This window comes from Fukomys damarensis, unplaced genomic scaffold (assembly GCF_012274545.1).
Source record: "Fukomys damarensis isolate Sample0158 unplaced genomic scaffold, DMR_v1.0_HiC HiC_scaffold_37, whole genome shotgun sequence".
Lineage (NCBI taxonomy): Eukaryota > Metazoa > Chordata > Mammalia > Rodentia > Bathyergidae > Fukomys > Fukomys damarensis.
The window spans coordinates 63,678,675-63,703,593 of record NW_022900949.1 but is presented as its reverse complement, the minus strand read 5'-3'; the positions used below and the strand labels follow the sequence as shown (position 1 = coordinate 63,703,593).

General features: G+C 34.5%; 1 protein-coding gene across 6 annotated transcripts; it reads right to left on the bottom strand.

Annotated features, from left to right (window-relative positions):
• Positions 1 to 1,427: 1,427 nt before the first annotated feature.
• On the bottom strand, positions 1,428 to 24,889 carry Strit1 (small transmembrane regulator of ion transport 1). Of its 6 annotated transcripts, none has more exons than XM_033759575.1 (5): positions 24,667 to 24,889; positions 23,166 to 23,307; positions 4,211 to 4,472; positions 1,613 to 1,711; positions 1,428 to 1,521 (listed from the first exon to the last, which is right to left on the bottom strand). In XM_033759575.1, the coding sequence occupies exons 3-4, from the start codon at positions 4,221 to 4,223 to the stop codon at positions 1,617 to 1,619; spliced, it is 108 nt and encodes a 35-aa protein (XP_033615466.1). In that variant the 5' UTR covers positions 4,224 to 4,472; positions 23,166 to 23,307; positions 24,667 to 24,889; the 3' UTR covers positions 1,428 to 1,521; positions 1,613 to 1,616. The 6 variants fall into 6 exon arrangements, with proteins under 6 accessions (XP_033615466.1, XP_033615471.1, XP_033615467.1 ...); XM_033759580.1 differs by having other exon boundaries at positions 1,613 to 1,708; XM_033759576.1 differs by lacking the exon at positions 23,166 to 23,307 and having other exon boundaries at positions 24,656 to 24,889.
• Positions 24,890 to 24,919: the final 30 nt, after the last annotated feature.

Sequence of the window (24,919 nt, the reverse complement as noted above, 5' to 3'; positions counted from 1 at the left end):
GTGCGTTATAGTCATTTGGAAGGTTAATTTTTTCTTTGTAGTCATGCCACCAACTTGATATGCCATTAAATTTGTTTTACTTTGTTATAAATTTGGGAAAATAACATTTTCTTTATTATATATAAAATATTAACATGATTCCAAAAATAGAAAATGGAAAACAAGGTACAGAGTTCTATTACTTCCATTTTTCTCCTGCTTTAATATCTTTTTTAAAAAGGTTTCTGTTTCTACTTTATTTTTTCCCATTAAATTTATTGGTACATTTAAAGCAAACAATACAGTTAAATTTATCATTGGATCTTGTACCTTTATATGATGTGTCTTGGCTCTTGTTTTTTCCCCATTATGTGTGTATGCATTGATACCATCCCTTCTTTTTTACACAAAGGTTAGCAAACATTCTACATCATACTTGTTCCATTATGTGTATCCTGGTAATCATATTGTATCAATACATAGAGACTCTCTTCCTTTGTTTCTACAGGTGCTAAAGCACTAGATTTTATATATATATGATGTGTCTTGGCTCTTGTTTTTTCCCCATTATGTGTGTATGCATTGATACCATCCCTTCTTTTTTACACAAAGGTTAGCAAACATTCTACATCATACTTGTTCCATTATGTGTATCCTGGTAATCATATTGTATCAATACATAGAGACTCTCTTCCTTTGTTTCTACAGGTGCTAAAGCACTAGATTTTATATATATAAGTATATGCCAATTTTTCCAGTGGTGCTGTGTAAATTTCTATATTCTTAGAAGGTTGATAGCTAGATCAAAAGTTAAATGAATATGTAATTTTTGCACATGCTGACCATAAAATACCCCCAAAAGTGTTGTAGCTACCTCAGTACAGTGGCACATTCCTGTGGTACTCACTACTGGGCAGCAGGAGGACCACTTGAGCCCAGGAACACAAAGCCACTCTGGATAACATAGCAAGACTACCCCCACCAATTTATATTGTGATATTCTGAATTTATTTTGAATTTGCAAAATAGTGCATATATTAACATATATGTTGTCAAATATCTTTATTTCTTCCACCTGATAACTGAGCAACAGTTTTTTAGGATAATTCAAACTATACTTATCTTGTTACAAGCAAGAAGTTAAGAGCCAAGTTTACATTTAAATTTTGTTTTCTATGAATTGTCTATTCTCTTTAATCCACTTTTCTGTAGTTTTTCTTGGGGGATAGGACAAAACATTTTTAATATAATTACATTTACCATACTTTTTCCTCCTGCTTGTGCATTTTAATCATAATTAGAAACATTTTTCCTACTCTGTGGGTATAGAGATGTTCACTAATATTTTTCTATACTAATTTTTGTACCCATAATTTTAAACAAGATCTTGAAAAGAGTCTGATGTACATGAAAACATCAGCTTACAATCCAAGCTTATACAGTGATGTCAAACATTTCTCTAACACAGTAAACATTCAATAATCAGTTATGCTTTTATTTTTCTTAATTCTTTTAGATGATGTAAATCTGAAGTCTTCTTTCCTAAAAAACAAAATATGCCGTTAGTAAATTAAAAAGTAATTTTCTGGAGCAATTGATGCATGCATAAACATTGAATTATTATCATTCTTACCTTTTCAAGAGAAGACGACATAAACCACTATGATGCAGCCCACAATCCAGCCAATCAAGAGAAGGACCGGAACCATGAGGTGTGACAGTGTGTGCTCTGCTTAACAACAAATAGGGAAAACAGAACAGTTGGTCATTTGGGTAGTAAACCTTCCGAATCAAGAGAAGGAGAAGAATCTGGTAGTACTGAGGAAAAACACTCCCTCTATTCATAGCCATATATAATTATTTTTCTTTTTTTCCCACAGAGGATCCCAGTGACTAGGTCATAAATCCTGGGTGCTTAGACTAGAAGTCCTACTTTCAAACCAAGGTCATCTTTTTATAGTTTTATAAGGTTGGACAGTTCAAATCTTTAACTTTATCTTTGTAAAATGTAGACGGTGAAACTCGTGACACCCTCCTCTTGGAAGGATGACGGTTAAATGACACGCCATGGGCAAAGCTTTGTAAACTCCGATTACCAGTGTGTGTCTAGTGCCTGCAGAACACATTCATGCATTTGTGCAATGATGCATGGAGCAGTGGTTTGCACAACAACTCAATATAACTCTGAGGTGATATCTACTAAACTAAATAAATCACAGTATGTAGAATTGCTCTTGTTCTCAATGGCTGACTTTAACGTTAAACTTCACAAGAGAAAGAAAGCCTCATACATTATATAATCATTCTCAACTGGAGAGAAGTGATTCTATTTCTTTAAATTTGTTTATTACAATAATTAACATTGAATTTTATCTATGGGCAGTACTAATTCACCACCCACATGGAACACACACACACACACACACACACACACACACACACACGCATATATATATAAAACCTCCTATTTTTACCCTTACCTTAAAAAGCAATTTATAAAAGTATCTATTTTTTTAAACTCGCTGCATCTAAATCTTGCTTTTTCAAGCAAATACACAAGCACACATAACCACATATACACCACACAAAGGATTTCAGGCCCAGCACAGGAAGACATCCTATGGAACTGTCCCCGTGCTAAGGACTCAGACACATTTTTTATTGGAAACTACAATTAGAGCTTATGCCATTAGCTAACAAAGAGAATTCTTAGCAATTGTATTCTCATTATAATTTCCGTCACTTTAAAATGTGAAGGTTTTTTAAAATGCTATTAAAGTCATTAGGAGATGAGGCACTTCTAAAATTAGAAGATAGTCTCATAAAAGCAAATTTTCTGAAGTTTAAATGGATTTTAATAATTTCTATCTATTTTTAAGAGAAGGTTGGAGTGCCTTTTAATTTACAAATACTCTGTGACCTTGAACAAGGAAAACTATGTTTTCTTTACCTGCCATGTGTTATTCTTTAAGGGTAAAGCAAGCATTATAAAATGCCCTTTACCCTCATTTGGACAAACGCCTTTCTATGAATTAGGATGCCATTACAGAGGAAGTATGTAACAATATTTTTTTAACTGTTCAAGTAAGTGACCTAGTACCTTTGCCAATTTCAAAGAACTTGAAAATTAATATTGATATTTCAACTGAGTGTTTATAAATATTTTATATAAGCATTTTAATAAAATTTAATGAGGCATAGTTTAATAAAATTTACATATAATAAAGCTCTAAAGGTAACTATCCCATTATTTACCTTCCCTTGTAAAACAGTACAATTAGTGTGCATTTTAACACTCAAAGTATAATTGCATTAACATTTTTTAACACCAATACTTTCAGTTTTACCAATCTACAGCATTGTTTAGAAATAGGAATACATAAGAACCTGATGTACATTACATAAATCACTTACATGTACAGCACAAATGAGAACAAAACTCTGTAAACATGAAAAGTGATTTCAAAATGCTTCTCTTTTTGTCTGGTTCTGAGTACGTCAAAGTATTCACAGTTAGAATTGCTCATAAGGGCATGACACTGTGGAACAGGACTGTCCAAGTTCAAGACCTGGAATCTACACTCTCTACTGATTATGGAAAGCTAAATTTCACTTTGCTCATCTATAAACTGAAGATAATGATAATATGCATATCTCATGAGGTTGTTGTCAGGATTTAAAGCAAAAGTTCCTGAATGTGTTTTTTAAAATGTTTCTTAGACACTGACATAGTCCACCTATTTTACCATAGCAGAGTCCATTATTTTATATAAACATATAGATATGCACATTTTTAAAAGTCACAAACATGTATTTAGATATAGAGCATCTGAGAGATGACTGAGCTCAATATCTTTATTTTACAATCTAAGCACAGGCTCAGAGTAGAGTGACTTCTCTAAACTCACATGATCCTTAATTCCAACCTAGCACCCTTCATTCCTTCAAATTTACCACAACACTGGAGAATAACTGATTTATAACTCACCTTTCAAAATGAGCACGAACAAAATTAAGCTTTCGGTTGATCCTTTCAAAATTATTTATATCCTATAAGCATTGTCCATAAAATGCATATCCATCTAATGACTTTTTACAACCACACTAAAATATATGGCTTCTGGCTGGTTAATGGAGCCACTACATTCTTCGAATTAAAATGCTAGGAAGCACAAACAAACTAAAGCCCAGAAGTCTTTATTCCTAAGAGAACTGATGCCTTAAATCTTACCTTTTTCAGCCATTATTCTTCTTGTTGAGCGGCTTGATAAGGACCACAATTACCTCTTCCTTATTGTTATCCAGTGTCTCTTTGAACTTTAAATAGAGAGATATCTGAAGAGTGTGGCAGCTGTCCCTCTATTAGCTGCCAACTGTCTGCACGATGATGTAAGTCATTGGAAAGCAGAAGTCCTCTGTTTCTTCTTTATCCCTTTCTTTATGACGGAAACAAGGGACCGCTTGACCTAAACAATTAAGTACGCTGAGTTTTCCTAATGAAGAGATAGGCAGATTTTAATTCACTTAATTCTTTCAGACAACAAGAAAGAACTCAGTGAGTGGGAATACAAAGGAAAAGGACTGAAAATTCATACTTTATCAAGGAGGGAAGGTGAAACATTGGAAAGAAAGGACTTTGGAGTTAGAAGAGACCTAGATTTAAATTCCACCCCTGCTATTTCTGTAATGAAAGCCAAATTTCCTAACCTGGGCATTGGCTTTTTTTTAATTTTAAATAAGAATAATTATAATACTTCCCCAGGAGAATTGTGTAAGATAAAATGAAAAAGCTACCTGAAATATAGATAGCTCTTTATTATAATACAGATACAAAAGATAAAATAAATTAAATGGTGCCCCTTCTTTTGAACCATTCTGAAAACAGAAATGTTAATATAAATGAACTATAAACTAAAAAATAAAGGCACCGTGGCATTACCTAGAATTCTTGGAAAGCAGACAAAAGCTTGTCTTTATTAGCAATATATAAAAATAGAACATTTCGTTTTTCAAGTCCATCCCGGTTTATGTAACATGACTTAAACTGTTCTCTAGATTTTCACTGGAACAACTTTAATTTTGGAGTCCAGATGGAAAAATTTTGCAAAGTGACCTGGTAACTAACATTCTCAAAATCCAACATGAGATTAAGAAAATCTTCCTGCAAGAAACAAAGCTTGCCTCATCCAGCTATCACCACAGAGCTGCAAGAATCACATTTCCCTGCAAATTACCACGAACCATCAGTGCTTGAAATCCCTCAGGAGTTGCCTATCATCTACAGGATAGAAATCTGGTCTTGGTTAAACTTCTGAACAGCCTAATCTCTCTATGCCTTCATCGGCAATGAGACGTCCTGACTCTTTATTGTTAGATACATTCAGAATACAGAAGCACACAGAATACAGAATACAGAAGCAGAGAGAATGCTTGATGGTCTACTTCAAATAATGTATCTATATATTAGAATGCGGAGCAAGCCTACTTGTCGCCTCTTGCTCTCCACTAGTTAACACTGAAAAGACATCTGGCGATAACAGGTAAGCAGAAAAATTATATATTTTCTAGGAATAAAATGCCTTTCTTCCCAATGAAATTGAATATTTTTTTCAAAATTAAGTAATAATATATTAAACAAAGGCTAAGTGAGGGCAAGAGATAAAAAGAAGCAATAGTGATTATTGATTCACTTAAATAAAAACATTTTTATTTATTTACTTAATCATTTTAGTTGACATAGTATGAGCTACATGTGATATTTTGGCTTATTTATACATTGTAGACTAATCAAAGAATATTTATCAAACAATTTTATGTTCATATGAACATTCATATTATTTTAGAAAAAGTTTGAAAAGAAGTATCAGAGTACCCTCCCAAGAGCAAACACAAAAAATACATGTTAAGGTAAAATAATTTGCCTAAAATGGATAAAAAAGAATGTAGAAAAAAAGGGTTTTACATTTTAAACACACATTTCCATTTCAATTACCTTAAACTTTCTTCTTTGATATAAAATGGACTGTTATTAACATTATTACCGTCAATTTGGAGTTTGGGGAGGGATTACTTTATAATTCAACATTTACTTTTCTTACTTTTCTACAGAAAGAGAGAAGGGAGGAAAAAAACCAATTCACTGAACGTAAATAGTCAAACCCACAAAAGGATTCAGCCTAGAATTTCATTTCCTCCCTCTCTCTTTAAAAGTTTTATAATGTTTATTCAGAAAAAAATGTTTTATTCATTAATAGAGTGGTTTCACTTTAAACTCGTAAATCCAAGTGCTTATCATTGACCATTTTCCAATCTTTCTCTTGGACATACTATTTAGGAGCATTTTCTATTTATACTTTACATACTCTCTTGAAGGTTTAGCTCTTAGATCCCTTATTCTTAAAGTGATATTAGAGTCTTCAAGTTAAAAAAATTAAACTATTTGATACCTTATTCAAGATAAATCAGAATTCCTCAGTTTTCAAATATTTTAACCATGGATGTGTGGAATTTTACAGCATAAAGAGCTAACTAGACCTTCACCTAGTGACTGGCTGACTGGCTGGAGAGCTGGGTGGGTGAGTTGATGGAACAATAAATGCAGAATAAAATAGGTTCATCTGTGATCTAAAATATTTACTTAAGGAAATATCTAAGGATATCTTAACTATACACTAGCCACATGATATGCATATATCCAATATTAAATAATATTCAATCATTTACAGTCTATTTAGTTACTAGATTAAGAATAAGAATAGAGTATCAGAATAAGGTGTAGTCCAGGCTACGATTAAATGAAAAACAGGGAGATCAGCAAAGAGGAATAGTAAGAAGTTCCAAAAACTCCATAAAAGTAACAGGAAAATATTGGCAGCAATCTTTTCAACATTCTGGAAACTAACCAAAGGCTTACAACAGTTTGAGGCGCACTCACTTAAGAAAACTTTCTAACATTGAATAAGAATAGCAATGCAGTTGTCTATTTCCGTTTCCCTATCTCCTGCTTTGCAGTAGACCTGATAACAAATATTACACAATCACTGTGAAAGCCAGCAGCCTGCTAACTGCCAGAGAACACAGAAGGGGGTAGAGCTCCTTTCAAGCCTCATTCCCAGTAAATCATCTTCAGCCTATCTAGTGATTCCCCGAAAAGCCCACTTACGACACTATCTTTATTTGACTTTATTTGACCAGACTCCGATCTTACCCAGTATAAAAATCACTTTCACCCACAGCACCTGTTAAAAATAATTACGACCGGATAAAGAAGATGTGGTTTTTCTATAAAATGGAATACTACTCAGCCATAAAGAATGAGAAATTAGAACCATTCGTAGGAAAATGGATGCATATGGAGGTCATACTCTTAAGTGAAATAAATGTCACACATGTGTGAATACCAAATAGTTTCTCTGGTGTGAAAAACTAAAAGTGTAAATAAGATCCAAATGGTATAATTGACAATGTAAAATAGGAAGAAAAGGGCTAAAGGTGTAGGGAAAGTGGGAAGGGTAGGGGAAAGGAAATAAGGGACAAGAAAAAATATGAGAAGAAAAAATGGAAAAAAAAAAGTTTTTGTAAATAGGGAAGGGAGAAGGGGTGAAGGGAGGGCAGGGGTATGGGGAGAAAATGAGAACCAAGACCTGTCAAGTAAGGGTACAAGATCCCAATGATGAATGTAACTGTGCTGTATACCTAAAATGTACCAATAAACTCAATGAGGAAAAAAAAGAAAGTAATTACCACCAATTATTTAACACCACACCTACATGGATAACAGTTGGAGAAATGAGACAGGATAAGTAAAAAGCTTAAAGGGAAAGACTACATGATGAGATATTCATAAAAGCTTTGAAAAGCTCTGCATACCCATGGAATCCCCCACAGATGTGTGTGTGGGCAGTGGTTTGCAGACGCATAGCTACGGATATGTACAGCAAAGCCCTGAAAAGGCCCTACACTTACACCTCTGGCTAACCAGGCAGCCAGTGAAAGGGGAGGCAGAGTTATCCGCTGTCTTGTTCAGCATTTAAGCTATTCCCTTTCGTACTCAAAGAGCCCATTGTCAAAGTCTGGGAGACTGACTGGTTCCTAGAATCCGGCTCAGTCATTAAATGACAACTAAGCCAAGTGAGCAGAAACCCCAATGACCGCATACAATAAATACAGACTGTACAAAATCAGTTCAAAAGTCAAATAACTGAACAAACTGTAACAGCTGCAATAAAATCTCCACAGGCCCAGGAATCTGATTTCAAAGGGTTGACAAATCGCATCATTCAAAACTGCCAAGTTTTTAACAAAATATTATGAGACATACAAAGAATATTTTAAATTATGGCCCACATTTAGGGGATAAGAAGCAATCAAAAATAAAGGTACTCTTCAACTTACAATGGAGTGATGTCTTGATAAACTCACTGCAGTTGAAAATATTGTATGTCAAAAACACATTTAATACACTTAACCTAATAAATGTCAACAGTTTGGCTTAGCCTTACTTTTTTTGGGGGGGGGCGGGTCTCACTGTATAGTTGAAAATGACCTGGAACTCACTGTGTAGCCCAGGCTGGTCTCGAGCTCACAGCGATCCTCCTGCCTCAGCCTCCCGATAGCTTAGCCTTACTTAAAAATGCTCAGAATGCTTAGCCCACAGATGGACAAAAGTCTCCTAACATAAAGCCTACTTTATAATAAAGTGCTAAATACTTTGTATCATTTATTTAATGCCGTACCGAAAGTGGAAAACAGAATAGTTGTATGAGTAGTCACCATGAATTAACATAGCTGAAAGTCCACCGGGCCTGAAGAATAGAGGAAGCACTGAATTAAAACTAAATGCTGCAGGATGGAGTTACTACTGGGAGAAGACCATCAACTTCTTTCTCTTCCGATGAGAGCTGAGAATTGCCTGTAGAAGACACTGCGATATTAACACTCCTTCATAGTTCAGCAGACACAGTGTTTTTCAGGGGAGAAAAATCAAGTTTTGACTGGATGATTTCTTCTTTTCATTAATTACTTCTCTATAGTGAGGGAGAAGATCTTGTAACTGCCTGTCAGTTCTTGAGAATCTCTTATAATTTACTTCAATTTCTTCCAACATCCATACACCATTGCTGATAACAGAAAGTGCCTCCACCAGTTTATTGACTGTGATTTTTTTTTTTTTGGGTGCCTTAGGGATATACTTTTCTCCCTCTGCCTCAATTTCTTTATTTTTTCTTCCTCCAGTTTGATCAGCTCCTCATTAAAAACATCTTCAGCCACAGCACAAAAAGCTAAGGAATAACCTCTTCATCAATGTCCAATTTCAGCAGCTTCCCAAAAACTAAGATCTTGCTACTTTCACATGTGCAAGAAAATCTTTCCTAAAGCCTTTAAATATGTTGGTGTGTTATCAAAACTTTCTTCTAAATGCGTGTGTAGATCGCTATGTGTGATTTCTTCCCATGCTTCTGCGGTGTTCTGGACAGGATTTAGAATGGTGAAACCGTTCCAAAGCTCGCAGGGTTTTCAGACAGATTGAATGGCTTCATCAGCCTGCACAAACATTTGAAACAGACAGCATCCCTTGTGATATGAACCAAAACTATCTTGGTCCACTGGTTACATAAGTGTGGCTATGTTCAGTGGCAAATATACAGTCCTTATACCAGGATACATGTGACTTATATGGTGTGGATCCACTGGATCATGTCTAAAACTAGAAGAATCTTGAGTAGGATGTTGGTTTGCCTATAATATCCGTCCTGTAGGACAAAACAATTCAAAACCAATCATCAAGAAATGCTGATACCATCTAGGCTGTCATGTTATGGCAATAATAAGCCAGAAATATGACATTACTCACATTCTTGAATGCTCTAACATTCTCCAAATGGTAGGCTGAGAAACGCTTTCATTGGAACCTGCAACATTTCCATTCAAAAGCAGAATTGTATGGTCTTTGAGTGCCTTGAGAGTTGGCCCTATCTTGCACTCGTGCTAGATGCTATGGTATGGACATCCAGAAAAAAGACTGTACTCTTTTATATGCTGTGGTGTACATGTACAGGAAAAGGTTGATTACTTGACATTAAATATATGTCCTGGCACATATTTCTTTTTTAAAATTGTCTCATGGAAGTCTTCTTAAAAGCTTCAGCACCTTCAAAAATAGCACCTGTTACCTCATTACTGTCCGCATATCACGGTAATTTTTGAACCACCAGAACCATCCGTGAATTGCTATATAAATATTTGCACAAACATATAATATATATGAATGATCACTGGCATGCTCTTTCACTGTATTAAAGACTTTTTGTCCTATCCTGAATCAACATTAAGCATGTGCTCCATATCTGGCCTTCTATTAACATGTCAAGTGTTTTTTTCATATCATCAGTTGGCCTGGCTGTTTTCTTCTTGACGACAGTGGATTTAACCGATACTGACAATTTCACTGCATCACTGATTTGTTTCTCATCATTTAAGATGGTCAAGATTGTTCGCTGTGAAATTCCTAATTAGCAGATGATGGCCATTACTGGCTTGATGCCTTCATGCTGGACAATTATACTGAGATTCATCTCGAGTAATTGCCTTCCTCTTCTTTTCACTAAAAACAGAAGAAACAGACAAGCACTCTGTGATGGAATGTGGAAACACAGAACACAGTATCACCAAAACACTGGCAACAATGTAAATTGTAATGCATTGGCTGTTGACTCTCATGATTGCAAGGCTGACTGTGAACTATGGCTATTTACTACGTACTGCTAGCCCAAGAGCAAGATTCAAAATTTGAAGTGCAGTTTCTGCAGAATGCATATCACTTCTGCAGCATTACAAAGTCTAGGAATCATAAGTTGGAGACCATCTGTAACTCTGTCTAAGGAATCTCATAAACTAGAATGAAAGGCAAAGATCTTAAAGTGGCTATTTTAAATTTCATCTAAGAAAGAATGTTTGGAGAAATAATGGCCAAAGACTTCAAATCTGTGAAAATATTAATGTAGAGAGCTAAAAAATTCCAAAATTCCAAGTCAAGAATGACAATGAGGATCTACCTTATAAAAATAAAAAAGATTATCAGGGAACAATATGAAAAATTATATGGTAACAAATTAAATAATATGGACAAAATGAACAAATTATATTAGAGACATAAAATACCAAAACTGATTTAAGAAAAAAAATCAAACAAATTGTAGCAATGAAAGTGACTGATGTCAAGAAAGAAAGAAAAAAAAGAAAAGTGAATTTAAATTTTTGTACAAAGAAAAGCCCTAGAGTGGAAGGCATCACTGGTGGATTCTACCATACATTCAAAAGAGGGTTAACCCGATACTTTGTGAAATTTTCCCCCAAAATATAAGGAGAAGTGAATAATTTCCAACTACTTTTGTTAAGTCACTGTTACCCAATACTAAAACTAAGGATATTATAAGAGGAGTAAACACACCAATCTCTCTTGTGAATATGAATGCAATATATAACTATAAACCAAGTACAGCAACATACCAAAATAACATACTATGACCAAGAATGCAAAGTTCACGTAAAATTCCTAAGCAAATAATATAATGCAACATATTAACAGAACATGGCTGTCTCAGTAAATGCAAAAAAAAAAAAATTGACCAAATCTAGTACTTTCTCAAAGAAAAAAGCCTCAATGAATTCAGAATGTGACAAAATTTCTTCAATCTAATAAATCTATGAATATCTCAAAGGTAACATTGCACTTAATAGTGAAAGATTCAATGCATCCCACCCTAACATCAAGCACAAGACTAAAATGCTCACTCCCAGGACTTCCACTCAACATTGCATCAGAGGTTTTACATAGAATTGGGCAAGAAAATAAAGTAAGAAGTATACAAATTGGGAAAGATTAATTAAAATTATCTTTATGTGAAGTTGGCATATTACATATGGAAAATCTTGAAGAATTTATTTAAAACTGTTTGAGCTTATAATCTAGCAAAGTCCCTAGATAAAAGATCAGTACACAAAATCAATTTTATTTCTATGAATTGACAATGAATAATCTGAAAATTAAAAATAATGAGGAAACATTAGAAGAAATAAAATACCATGGAATAAATATAATTAAATTGATTTGTACTCTTGCAAGATTTGTATGGCGAGGACTAACACTACTAAAGAAAATTAAAGACCAAATAAGTGGAAAAGCATTCCATATTGGAGTGGAACACTTTATTTTAAGACATCAATATTACTAAAAGCAATCTACAAATTTGGTGTATTTATGTTAAAGTACTAATATCTTGTTTTGCAGAAATAGGGAACTTAATCTTAAAATTCATATGGAACTACAAAGGTTCTTAAACAGTCAAAATAATCTTGAAAAGGAGAAATGAAGTTATATAGTACTCATACTTTTAGATTCCAAAATTTACTCCAAAGCTATACTAATCAGGATGGTATAGTGTAGTCAGGTGTGGTGAAACAGGTCTGGAATCTCAACACTGGAAAGTTGAGGAGGAGGATTGATGTACAAGTCCAGTGACTTAGTGAGACGCTGTCTGAAAACAAAACAAAACAAAAATAACAGAAGGGCTAGAGGTATATCCAATGTAAAGGTCCTGGCTTCAATATCCAGTACCAAGTTTTAAAAATGTGTTGTAAAGTAGTGAGGAGACCTTATATATATATACATATATATATAGCAGGGTATATATATAATATATATAGAGAGAGAGAGAGAGTTATGGTCAGTTGATTTTTTAGTAGAGGTAACAAGACAGTATAATAGAAAAAATGTAAAATGGTCTTCTCCACAAATGATGCTGGGATAATTGGATGAACACATGCAAAAATAAAAGTGGACCTCTACCTCTCTCCTCTCATGAAAGAGAGAGATCATCTCAAAATGCCTCAAAGATATAAATGTAACAGATAAAACTATAAAATCAGCAAAAAATATGAAAGTAAAACTTCACAACTGTGGATGAGATAATGATTTTTTAGACATGATACCTAAAGTTCAACTAACTAAGGGGAAAAAAATAGGTAAACTAGCCTTCACAAAATTGATGACTTTTGTGCATCAAAGAAAAGTAAAAAGGAAACCCATGGGATATTAGTATTATCTGCAAATATCTGATAAAGGTCTAATATGCAAAATTTATAAAGAATTCTTACAACTAAAGAAAAAAATTGGAAATGAGCAAGGATTTGGATAGACATTCATCCAAAGGATGGCCAAGAAGCCATGAAAATATGTTCAACATTATTAGTTATTAAGGAAATGAAATCAAAACCACACTAAGGTAGCTATAATTTAAAAAGATAAATGATCAAATACATTGGCAAAGCTTCTACACTTGAATAGAACAATGCAGCAGTTGGAATTCTGAAAAAGTGCTAGCAAAATGAAACATAGTGCAATCATTTTGAAAACTGGATTTACAGTTATTCAGAAAAATTAAAATAGAATTACCTATGACTCAGCAAATTCATTCCCAGGTATACACTTTAAAAAACTGAAAACAACATTTTCAAAGAATAACTGTAAATAAATACTCATAGCAACTAATTCTCAATAGCCAAAAAATGAAACAACCCAAATGTCTACCCTCTGATGAACAGATAAACAAAATGTGCTATATCCATATAAAATAATATTATTCAGCCAGAAAAAGGGTGGAGTACAAATACATGTCATAAAGTGGTTGAATTTTGAAAATATTATGAAAAGTCGAAAGATCCATCCATATTGTTCTCATATAATTTCACTTATGTGAAATGCCCAGAACTGGTAAATCTATAGGGTAGAAATTGTATCCGTGATTATTCTGTGATTAGGGAGATGGAAATGGAGGTTAACGGTTAAGGGATGTGAGGTTTCTTTGGAGAACAAAGATGAAAATATTCTGGAGTTGGATGATGGTAATGGTTAACAAACTACTACAAGTACTGAATTGTACACTTTACAGCAGTGAAAAATTATAGTATGTGAATTATATCTCAATTTTTTAAGTTCAAATTACTTCTTGAAACAAATTCTAGAGAAGAATCCCTTGGTCTCTAAGGTGATATAGAACAAACTTGAATAGAATTTGGGGAAGTATCAGGCAAAATAATAACAATGTCGAAGTTCTTGTTTTGTTTTCCTTTACTTTTCCAAAATGTTTACTGAGCACCTTCTATGTAATAGACACCATGCTAAGCATTAGTGAACAAAGATCCCTACTCTCTCAGAGCTACATTCTGCAGATGGCAGTGCCGTGAGAATAGAAATAGTAGGGCCTACAAAGGCTACTAATTAATCTGCATGTGAGGTTTATGTTTCCTGGAAGACAGAACAGCAAGACATTATGGTTCTGGCAAAATGAATGAAGGGAGAAAACAGTAAAAGAAAACGGCAGAAAGGTGACAAAGGAGGGTTTATCTGACATTGTTAGATGCTGGCTTTTGTTTTGAGTGAAACAGGAAACGAATGGGAGGTTTTAAGAGACCAAGTAACATTTTTAAAGTATTAGTCTGGCTCTCATGACTGGCTGTAAGGATAGAAGCAGAGGGATGTTAGGAGACAGGAAAATTTAGAGGCTCTGGATACTCAGGCCAGCGTGGTTTTGATTCCTTATCAGCCAAGGGACTCTCAATGAGACTGCACGTAGGGAGGATCTGACTAATATAACTTGAATGGGCTGGGTGAGACAGTCCCATATGGCAAACTTCCATTGACTGGGTGGTCACGTGGAGAATCTGTATTCGAAATCTTAAGAGGATTGATAAATTACAGAAGAATACATTGTCCTATGTTTATCTCGTCTAAGATGCCCAAAATATAAGCTGTATCAATGCTGCTAAACATAAAAGGCAACTACGTACCACAGACTGCCTCTTCTTTTCCCTGGGGACTCATCCTTACATACCAAAGAAAGGAAACTGTGGCTCCAGGCAAAGGGCAGCAAAGGGCAGCACTATGACAGTGGGAGAAACAAGGAGTCGGGGGTCAAGCTTGAATGTCAGCTCTGATAATAGCTACACAACTTTGAATTACTCACGTAGATTCTCTGAGTCTATTTCTTATTTAGAAATGAGGGAAATAGCATACAGTGTTGCTGGACAATCTAAGATAAACGCATGTCAAGTGCTTAGCACCAGCCTAACATACAGTGGATTCAAAGCATGGTAGTTATAATCATTAAGCCATAATAGGCAGGAATAAAGAGGAAAAAGAAGTACCATGTATAAAGTACCAGATATCCCCTGGTACACATTCCCATGGTTCCACTTCGGGGAATCCTACTTACTGACCTTAAGGCCAGAGCATAAAAGAGGTTTTAGGATATTCCTAACTCACTTCTGAATTGAGTTCAGCTTGCATTTCTCCATCAAAACAACTCATTTCTAAGATCACTAATATTACTACTTTCCTCTGGGTTTTAGAAGTCAGTGGACATTTTCTAGTGTTGTTGTTACTTGATTTCTTGGCTTCACTTAACTTCATTGGTTACTTTCTTCTTTATGAAATTCTCTTTTCTCTTGGCTTCTATGGTATGAGAGAATTCTTACTTGATCTATCCTTGACTCTTCATTCTTAGTCTTGTAGAATTATCCTCATCTACTCAACCATCAAGTATTAGTTTCTTAATAAATGCACCAGAATGGAGCTTTTACAATAATTAAAGATAAAGAGGGAAGAGAAGTGATACGTGAAATTGCTAAGTCCTATGCGTTCACAGAGCCTCAGAATTCCTTTCGGGAGCCATTTCACAGATGTGCACCTTGTAGAGTCATTTAGGGTACTGTGCTTGCTTTAATGCTCTACTCTCCGTGTCTTGAAACTCTTAATAATGTTGTGGCTGGACTTGTGTTTTGTAAGTTCAGCCAGATGATGGAACATGTAAATGAGCAGAAATGTCATCCAGGGAGGCAGTATGTGCAAGCTGCAGTGGTTCCATGTGTGGGCTCAGCAAGCAGCAAACACAAGGCAGTTGGCCCTCGAGGGGTGCCAGTGCCTGGGACAGCCCGGGGCTAAGGAGAAGCAGGACAGCGGAGCCAGGCTGGGTCTCAGGCACAGAATCTTGGAAGCTAAGGGAGCCAAAGAAGTAACAGCGGCAGCAGGGATGCCAGCCCCGAACTAACAGCGCTGCAGCAGTCACTTTCAGTAGTAAATGATTAAATCTCCAATGTTAAAGTCTGCCCAACCTTATAAGACAAACGTGCAAAGGATTAAAAAATAGAAATTAAATCTAAATATTGTCATATTTCAGATATTTTTGAGCAGTTAAATGTGGTCAGGAGAAGGGGAAGAAGAATAATGAGGAAAGGAAGGGGAAAAATTCAGGATAATCTGTACTATGTATTATATACCAGTGATATGTTGGAATATATACCAATTCCACCAAGCCAAAATATATATCACACATGGTAATCACGTAGACCAATAAAAAAGAAAAAAACCGTCAAGTCTGATGGAAAACAATATTAATATCATATGAGGCTTCACATAAGCCAAGTCCTAACAAATTAGATAACTTCATAATTGAAGATTCAATAATAGAATTTTGAGTAGATGTTTTGAAATGTGCACAAATCACAAAGTTTCTTGCACAGCCCCCTCAAGTTATGGATAATGTCAGAGAAAATAGTGAAATGCCATTACATAAATTTACATTTAAAATCAAATTCAGACATATGCAAAACTGATTTATATGGAGAGTTAAATATTTTTCTAGAAAAAAACAAGAATAATAGGCTCTTGATGCACTAAAATTTATATAAAATTATAATAAAACTTATAAAATCCTATATAATTTATCAGAAATGTGTGGAAATATCGTTATGGCCTACAGAATACCCTTAATAGCTCCAGTAACAGTTGCATCAACAGAAAGATTTTTAAATTATGTTACGAAAAATAATTTGCAGTACTACATTTGCTAAGAGAGACAAAATATTTTCAGTAATTACATTGAAAATGAAGTTATTTATGCAAGACATTGGTATAGGGAATGTTTTTTGCCTAAGACCCCAAGTACACAGGGAAAAAGCAAAAAGTGACAAATGAAATTATATCAAACTAATAAGTTTCTACAGAGTAAAGGAAACAATAAAGAGTGAAGTGACAGCCCACAGAGGAGAAAATATTTGCCATCTATTCATCAAAAGAGACTTACTTTCCAGAATTTAAAAAAACTATTAGAATCCAAGTACTCCAATTTAAAAATAGTCAAAGGACCTGAGCCAAAAGTTCTCAAAAGAAAAAATACAAGCAGGCAACAAATATATGAAAAAATGCTCAACATTTTTAGCCATAAGGGACATGCAAATCAAAATCGCAATAAAGTATCTTACCAATTATAAAAACAACGCTAGCAATGATGCAGAGAAAAAGAGCTTATACATTGTAGGTGGCCTTGTAAATTAGTACAGCACTACAGAAGATTGTATAGAGGTTACTAAGAAAAGCTAAAATATATCTACTGTATTATCTAGCTATCCTACGTCTGGGTATACATCAGAAGGAACTGAAATGAAGATACTGCAGGGGTAGTTACATGCCCGCAGATACTGAGGCACTGTTCACGACAGCTGGGATGCGGAGCTGACTTCAGGAGCCGTCAACAGACACATGCACGTGGACAACGTGACACATAGATACGCAATGGAGTATTATTCAGCCATAAAAGAAAGAAGTCAGTGCATTTGCAGCAAAGTGGACGGTCATTATGTTAAATAAGATAGCCCGGACACAGAAAGACAAGCACCACATGTTCTCTCCAGTATGCAGAAGCTAAAAATTGTTGACTTAAATATAGAGTGGTGATTAACACAGATTGGGAAGGGTTAGGGGGAGGTGAGAAAGGGTGATTGCATTTGACCAGTGTACATCAAATACATGCAGGGAAATATCACACTGAACCCCAATATATGCGCATCTAATATGCTGATAACAAGTTTTCTTAAGTTTCTAAAAGTAAAACTTTTTATGATCTAGCATATGAATTTGCACAAAAGTATACCAGAAAGAAAATCTTATGTTCAATCAAGCTATCATGTTATTAACATCTATGTTGTTCAAAATAAACGATGACACCAAAATATTGGGGGGTTTCTTGGGACTTGCCTTATTTCTAAGTTTGGAGAATTTTTCTGACAGTAACCCAACCTTAAGTCTCACAAATATCAGCTAGTGCCATCATTTATCATGACTACGCCTGTCACATTTTCTCATCATCAAATATTTTTCAATAAAATTTTTCTATTTTAGTGTACCTGATGTCACTTCCCTGCTTTTCTCGAAGAAGACACCCAAACTTACATTTTTCATAGGACATTATAAATTTTGTATCTAGCTCTGGCTCCTTCTCTAAGGGGAGGAGAGGGATACGAAGCAAGGGGGTGGAGTCATTCACTTCCCTTTCTCCTTCCCTCCCTCCCGTCATAGTATTTCTCTTTCATTTGCATCGTATTTGGGAATTGTACTGCTAAAAAAATCTTATTTGCTGATCATCTTCTAATTATAGGCCTCGCACTTCATGGAAACAATGTGCAGTGGGAACTGCATACGAGTGGTGACTTTCGGCCCTGGAAACTTTCCCATGCTCGTTCCCAGTGGGGCTCAGGTAGGGACAAGGTTTTAAAAGCCTACAGAACTGTCCAGTAAGTAAATACAAACCAAAGAATCAAGAAGATTTTTCTCCAAAATTATGCACTATACTTCTATATTTAAAAATTAAAGTTTTCATAATATAAAAGGACAGCATCAAAAATGATATTTTCAATGAAAGGTGTACTGAAAAAGCCGTTCCATTTTAAGCATATTCTGCAAACTGTTTTCATAATGTGTTCCACTCTTTCTGACAATACCACCCCAAATGAAAGGAGTCCCCAATGTATCTGTCAAAGGTTGAGAAAGTATGGCTAATTCTTTCCACATGGCAGTGAAGTTACTATTGCTCTTAGCTCAGGTAAGTCCCTAGGAGTCCCAGATTTTTGATACTGTATACAAAATACAGAATAACTCCCCTATCCCCCGTTCCATGTAATCTCTGAGAAATACAGAAAAAGTTTTGAGTAGCAGAAAACTACAGAAGACAATTAGCACTGTACGAACTACTCAGAATGATGAATAAACCCTTCCAAATCCTAAAGTTTTTTACTATAAAAGAGCAATTGAACAAAAAACTTAAGGGAATGAATAATCAACATGCTTGAAAACAGAACAAGACTTGGCCTGCACAGATTACACAAACTTTAATGCAACAACCACATTTTCCTCCCATGCTTTGAGCGTGTGTGCTGTCCTCCCCTTGGCCGCAGAAGTGGCTGCTGCTAGAAGGAAAGCTTTCACCCAGCACAGAGCTCCCTCCCTGGAGGCTGCTGTGTTCCCTCCTAGCCCCCCAGTCAGATCATGGAGATGCAACAGAGTCTGGGAAATTCACTCTGGGACAACCCTGTCCCCTCTGCCCAAGATTTTTCATCTGCATTCTGGTTCGGGAAAAGGAAAATACTTTATTCTATGAAGTTACATTTTTGCCTTTATGGTACTATATTAAATTACTGTATATACTGGAATATATTATAACATTTTATTATGAGATTTTCAAGCACATATTCATGTTGAGATAATTTTACACAATTATATAATGTTCACATACAATCCTCTCATCAACCCATCTTATGATTGTTCTCATTTTCTAATGTTTCAAAATAAATTAAAGATATCAGCTCCTTTCTCTTCACAAACTTTAGCACATAATCATAGACTAGTCTAAAAATTAATATTGGATTTTTTCAAGGTAAATTTTATACAATGATATAGGAAGATCTAAATTAAACATCCACTGATTTTTTTGACAAATACACATACTACCATAACCTAAAAACCTGTCAAGATACAAATCTAACTATAAATCTATTCATTTGATTTAGTAGGTCTTAACCAATAGCCTATTTGTCTATTCATGCCCTAGTAACAATATGTTTTAAATACCCCAGCTTTATAATAACTTTTAAAATCTGCATGTCATGTTAACTTACTTTCAAAATTATTTTGGCTTTTTTGACATTCAATTCTCCCCTTGAATTTTCAAATCATCTTACTTCATTGCAAAAAAAGAAAAAGATTTTGATTATTCTTCATTGACTTGCAGTAGGAATGGGTTGTTATAATATTCAGTCCACCCTACAAGAACAGATGCCTTTTCACTTGGTCAAGACTTCATTCAAGTTCTGCAGTTGTGTGTGTGAATTATTTTCATAGAGATTGTTCATAAGTTTATTTCTTTTCAAAAATATCTTTGCTTATCATAGGCATTTTATTATACTTTTATTGTGAATCTTGTGTGCAGACTTATGAAATTTGCTTATGGTCCATAGGAAATTTTCAGTTGATTCTTTTGGGGTTTGATACATAAAATCATTATCCACAAACCACTTCCTTTCCGATTTCTCTTATTTTTTCACTATAATTGCATCAGCTAGTATTCCCATAAGAATACTTATATTAGGAAAACATGACTGATTTTATCCATCTTCTTTATAGCCAGTAGTGTCTGAAAACAATAGATGGCCTTTATCTTCTGGAGATCGCTTTCTCAACTTATCTTTTCAAGAATTATCAAGAATTATCCCACTTCAAGTTATATGGAGGTGAACAATGGTTAATTACAGTGGTACCTCAGTTCATCAACAATTTTGTTTCCAAACAATTTGGTTCGCAAACTGAACCATTCAGCAAAATTTTGTTTTTGTTTGGGAACTCTACTCTTGGGGATGAACCTAACTGTGGTCATCTTTCCCACATGAACATGAAAGTGGCCATTTTTCCAGAATCGTGGAGCAGCTTAAAAGTATTTTTTCTATATCTGTGATCATTTTTTTGTTTTTATTTATTATTTTATATAATTGTGACTCTCCCTTTCTAACTACCTTTCTAAGAAAAACAGCTCTTGAATTTATTTTTTAGTGTTATGGTTTTTCTGTTTGTACTTCAATTTTTACTTTTATTTATTCTCATTTTTCTTGTATACCCATGGAGACATTTCAGGTTACGTATTTTTCCTCTGATAATAGTGTTACTATGAACCATGAATTTATGTAACATTTTAATCAGTCATATTTTCTAGATATTCCAATATTTTATTTTCTTTTTGATCAGGAAACTATTTGAATTTTAAAATCATTATGTGACATTTTGCGTATAAATAAATCATGCAACAATAGCAAAATTTTAACCTATTTATGCCTAGTGTTCCATTTTTGAATGCCACAATCAATAAAACATGGTAAAAAATTGTTTTTGAATTCTTGTTCCTTAAATTTTTCTAGGTAACACATATGAATTTCATGCAAAAAAAGAAAAAATTGCATACTTTGGCATAAACGAGTTAATGTGGGTTATTATATGCATATGTATCTTTTCATAGAGTTTTTCCCCTATACGGGAGTATTTTCCCAATGAAGTATTTCCATTTAATGTATGCATATATAAGGACATACATTAAAATTTTTACCAGCTGCTCCTCAAAGGACTATTATCTAAAATATATAAAGAACTCAAAACAATCAGCTCCCCCAAATATAAAAATCCAATTCAAAAATGAGCATCTGAAATGAACAGACATTTCTCAGACAAACAAGTAAAAACAACAAGTAAATATATGAAAAAATGTTCCACATCACTGGTCATTCGAGAGATGCAGATGAAAACAACACTGAGATTCTACCTCACCCCACAAAGAATGGCTGCTATCAAGAAATCAAACAATAACATGTTGGCAGGGTTGTGGGGAGAAAGGAACCCTTCTCCATTGTTGGTGGGAGTGCAGACTGGTGCAACCACTGTGGAAATCAATATGGAGACACCTGAAAGAGCTGGGACTAGAGGTTCCCATTTGACCCAGCCATCCTTCTACTAGGTATCTTTCCAAAAGAATTAAAAGAATCATATCACAGAGATATATATACACACCTATGTTTATAGCGGAACAGTTTGTAATAGCTAAAACTTGGAAACAACCCATTTGTCCATCAGTTGGAAACTGGATAAAGAAGATGTGTTTTTTCTACAAAATGAAATATTACTCAGCCATAAAGAAGGAGAAATTAGATTTATTCATAGGAAAATGGATGCATATTGAGGATATACTCCAAAGTGAAATAAATAAGTACACATGTGTAAATACTGAATAGTTTCTCTGGTGTGAAAAGCTATAATAGTACATAAGATCCTAATGATTTAATTGACAATGTGAGATAAGAAAAGGGCTAAAGGTGTAGGGAAAGTGGGAAGGGTAGGGGAAAGGTAATAAGGGAAAAGAAACAAATACGAGAAAATGAAAAAATGGAAATAAAGTGTTTATAAATGGGGAGGGGAGGAGGGGGTGAAGGGAGGGCAGGGACAAGGGAAAAAATGAGAACCAAGACCTGTCATGTAAAGGTACAAGATCCCAATAATGAATGTGACTGTACTGTATACCTAAAATGTACCAATAAACTCAATGAGGAAAAATAAATAAATAAATAAAATTCATTTTAACTAATATGTACATTAACCACTATGTACTCTAGTTATATTACATAGATTTATTTTTTTTTAATTATCCTCCTTGATAAGAGAAGACCGAGCCTTGGAAAAATTATGAAAAGAGTAGCTCTCAGAATCAAACTAATAAAACCAGGATACCTGCCCAAATAAAGTTTATTTTGAAGCCTACACACTCTTTCTACCTCTCCAAACTGCATCACTAGAAATATGAGGTTAAAAAAAAACCCAAAGTAAAAATGATATATAATTACCCCTTGATTTCCAGGGAGGATTAGTTTCAGGACCCCCATGGACCCCAAAATCTGCAAATACTCAAGTCACTTATATAAAATGTAATTAATATTTGCATGTAACTCTCATACATTCTTCTATGTACTTTAAAATATCTCTATGTTGCTTTTAATACCCAACACAAGGTGAATGCTATATAAATAATTGTTATGTTATATTGTTTAAGGAATAAAAAACAAAGGAAAAGTCTATGCATGCTCAATACAAATACAATTTAAAAGAAAATATTTTCTGTCCTCGGTTGAATCCCGTGGATAGAGAGGGCTGACTGGAGCATGTATGGGAAATATACATAAAATACACTTCTATAGATATATTTCAGATGTATAACGAAAAATGTAGATATGTTATTTTACCTTGATAAAAACCAAAAACTTACAGGCTTCAAATGCAGAGCTGTGTTAGAAAAATGACCATTCTGCTTTTGGGGTTCTTTCGGATTTTAAAGTATTCCACAAGAGGCTCCTTTCACTATTTCACTCTTGCCATCAAAAAATTCATCTTTCGTGGTAAATTTGTCTCTAGAATAAATAATCCTAATTTTAAAATGCTATCCCTTCTTACTAAATATTTTCTAAAACTGTGATTGCTTTTATGCCTGGAGAAAAGGGTGATAGGTGTGCTGTTTATATCCTCCTTAAACTGTGTTGAGCACTGAGGGCTACGTATATCAAAATTGTGAAGGTTGCAGGATTGTTTTACAATGTCTATGAGTCTGTTCATTTCTTCCAAGGCTTTGAATCTTAGCAATAAGATTCTAGTCATTTTATTGTCTTCAAATCAAAGCTATACATATTAAGAAACATAAGAAAAGCATGTATACATCAAAGGAATTTTAGGGATTGTGTTTATTCATCCTAAAACATTTAGGAAACTTATTTGATAGTAGAGAAATAAGATAAAAGGAATACCTAGGATCTATGATAAGCAAATATGTGTTTCTACAAAGCGAAGAGAAAAAAGACGTTCCAACAAAAGTTCTTCCTCCTTTGGAACTATAGAATGATTCCTGGGGCATAGTATGTCTAGAAATCATATGATAATGATAGAAGAAAAAGATGAAAAGATTTATTGGGGTGAAATTTACTTTACAAAAGAAAGTATTATAATTATGAAATGAGTCACCTAAAGGATAAAATCATTACTGTCTAGTATATTGCTTAAAAGGAGAAATTTATTCTATAGAGATAACAATTATCAAGAGCTTTACTAAATGCCAGGTATATAACATGCATTTTAACTCATTTAATTTTCACAACTTCCTATCAAATAAGGATTTTTATCCAAATTTGACTGAGAAGAAAATTGAGGCAAAAGGAGTTAAATTATACAACAAAAATCTCACTGAGCCAGGTTCAAATGGTGCCTACCTATAATCCCAGTACTCTGGGAGGCTGAGATAGGAGGGTTGCAAGTTCAAGCCCAGTCTAGGCAACTTTGTGACTTCATGAGGCCCTGACTCATAATTTAAGAAAAAAAAAGTTTAAATGCAGGGTCATAGCTCAGTGTGAAGGCTCTGGAATCAATCCTCTGTACTGCCCAAAAAGAAGGTCACACTGCAAGTGCATAACAGATTTAGAGTCCTAAAACAAGCATTCTGACCTAAAAGGTTTTTATATTTAATTATTCTGTTTTACTAATATCAGAAGATAATTTAGTCAAGGACTGAGCTATTGAGTCCACCAATTCATCAAAATTAACCATTCCTATGGGTTTAAAGAAATAACTTTTCATTGTGTGGTAGTTACCGGTGTGATTCGGAGAGATTATGCCAGTGGATAGATTTTTAAAAGAGTATCTTCTGTCAGATAATCACTGCTGGTTCAGATCATACACTTGGATTTAAAACACTCCAAACATTGTTTATACCTTGAACTTACAGGCACTTCGATGACTCTTCCTTTCAAACAGTTCTTGTACTACATGTGTTGGCATCTGCCTTCACTTCTGAATTACAAATGCTCCAAAGCTCAAGGACTCTGCCTCCTTTATCTGTGTAATGCCAGGCACCCAACACTTGAAATGTTCTTCATCACCAAGCAGGGGCCAGCGGAGACTAGACACAGGCCATTGCCCTCCTGGGTCACACGGTAACCGTGAAGTACCTTCAGCTTCTGAGTAACCGACAAGAAA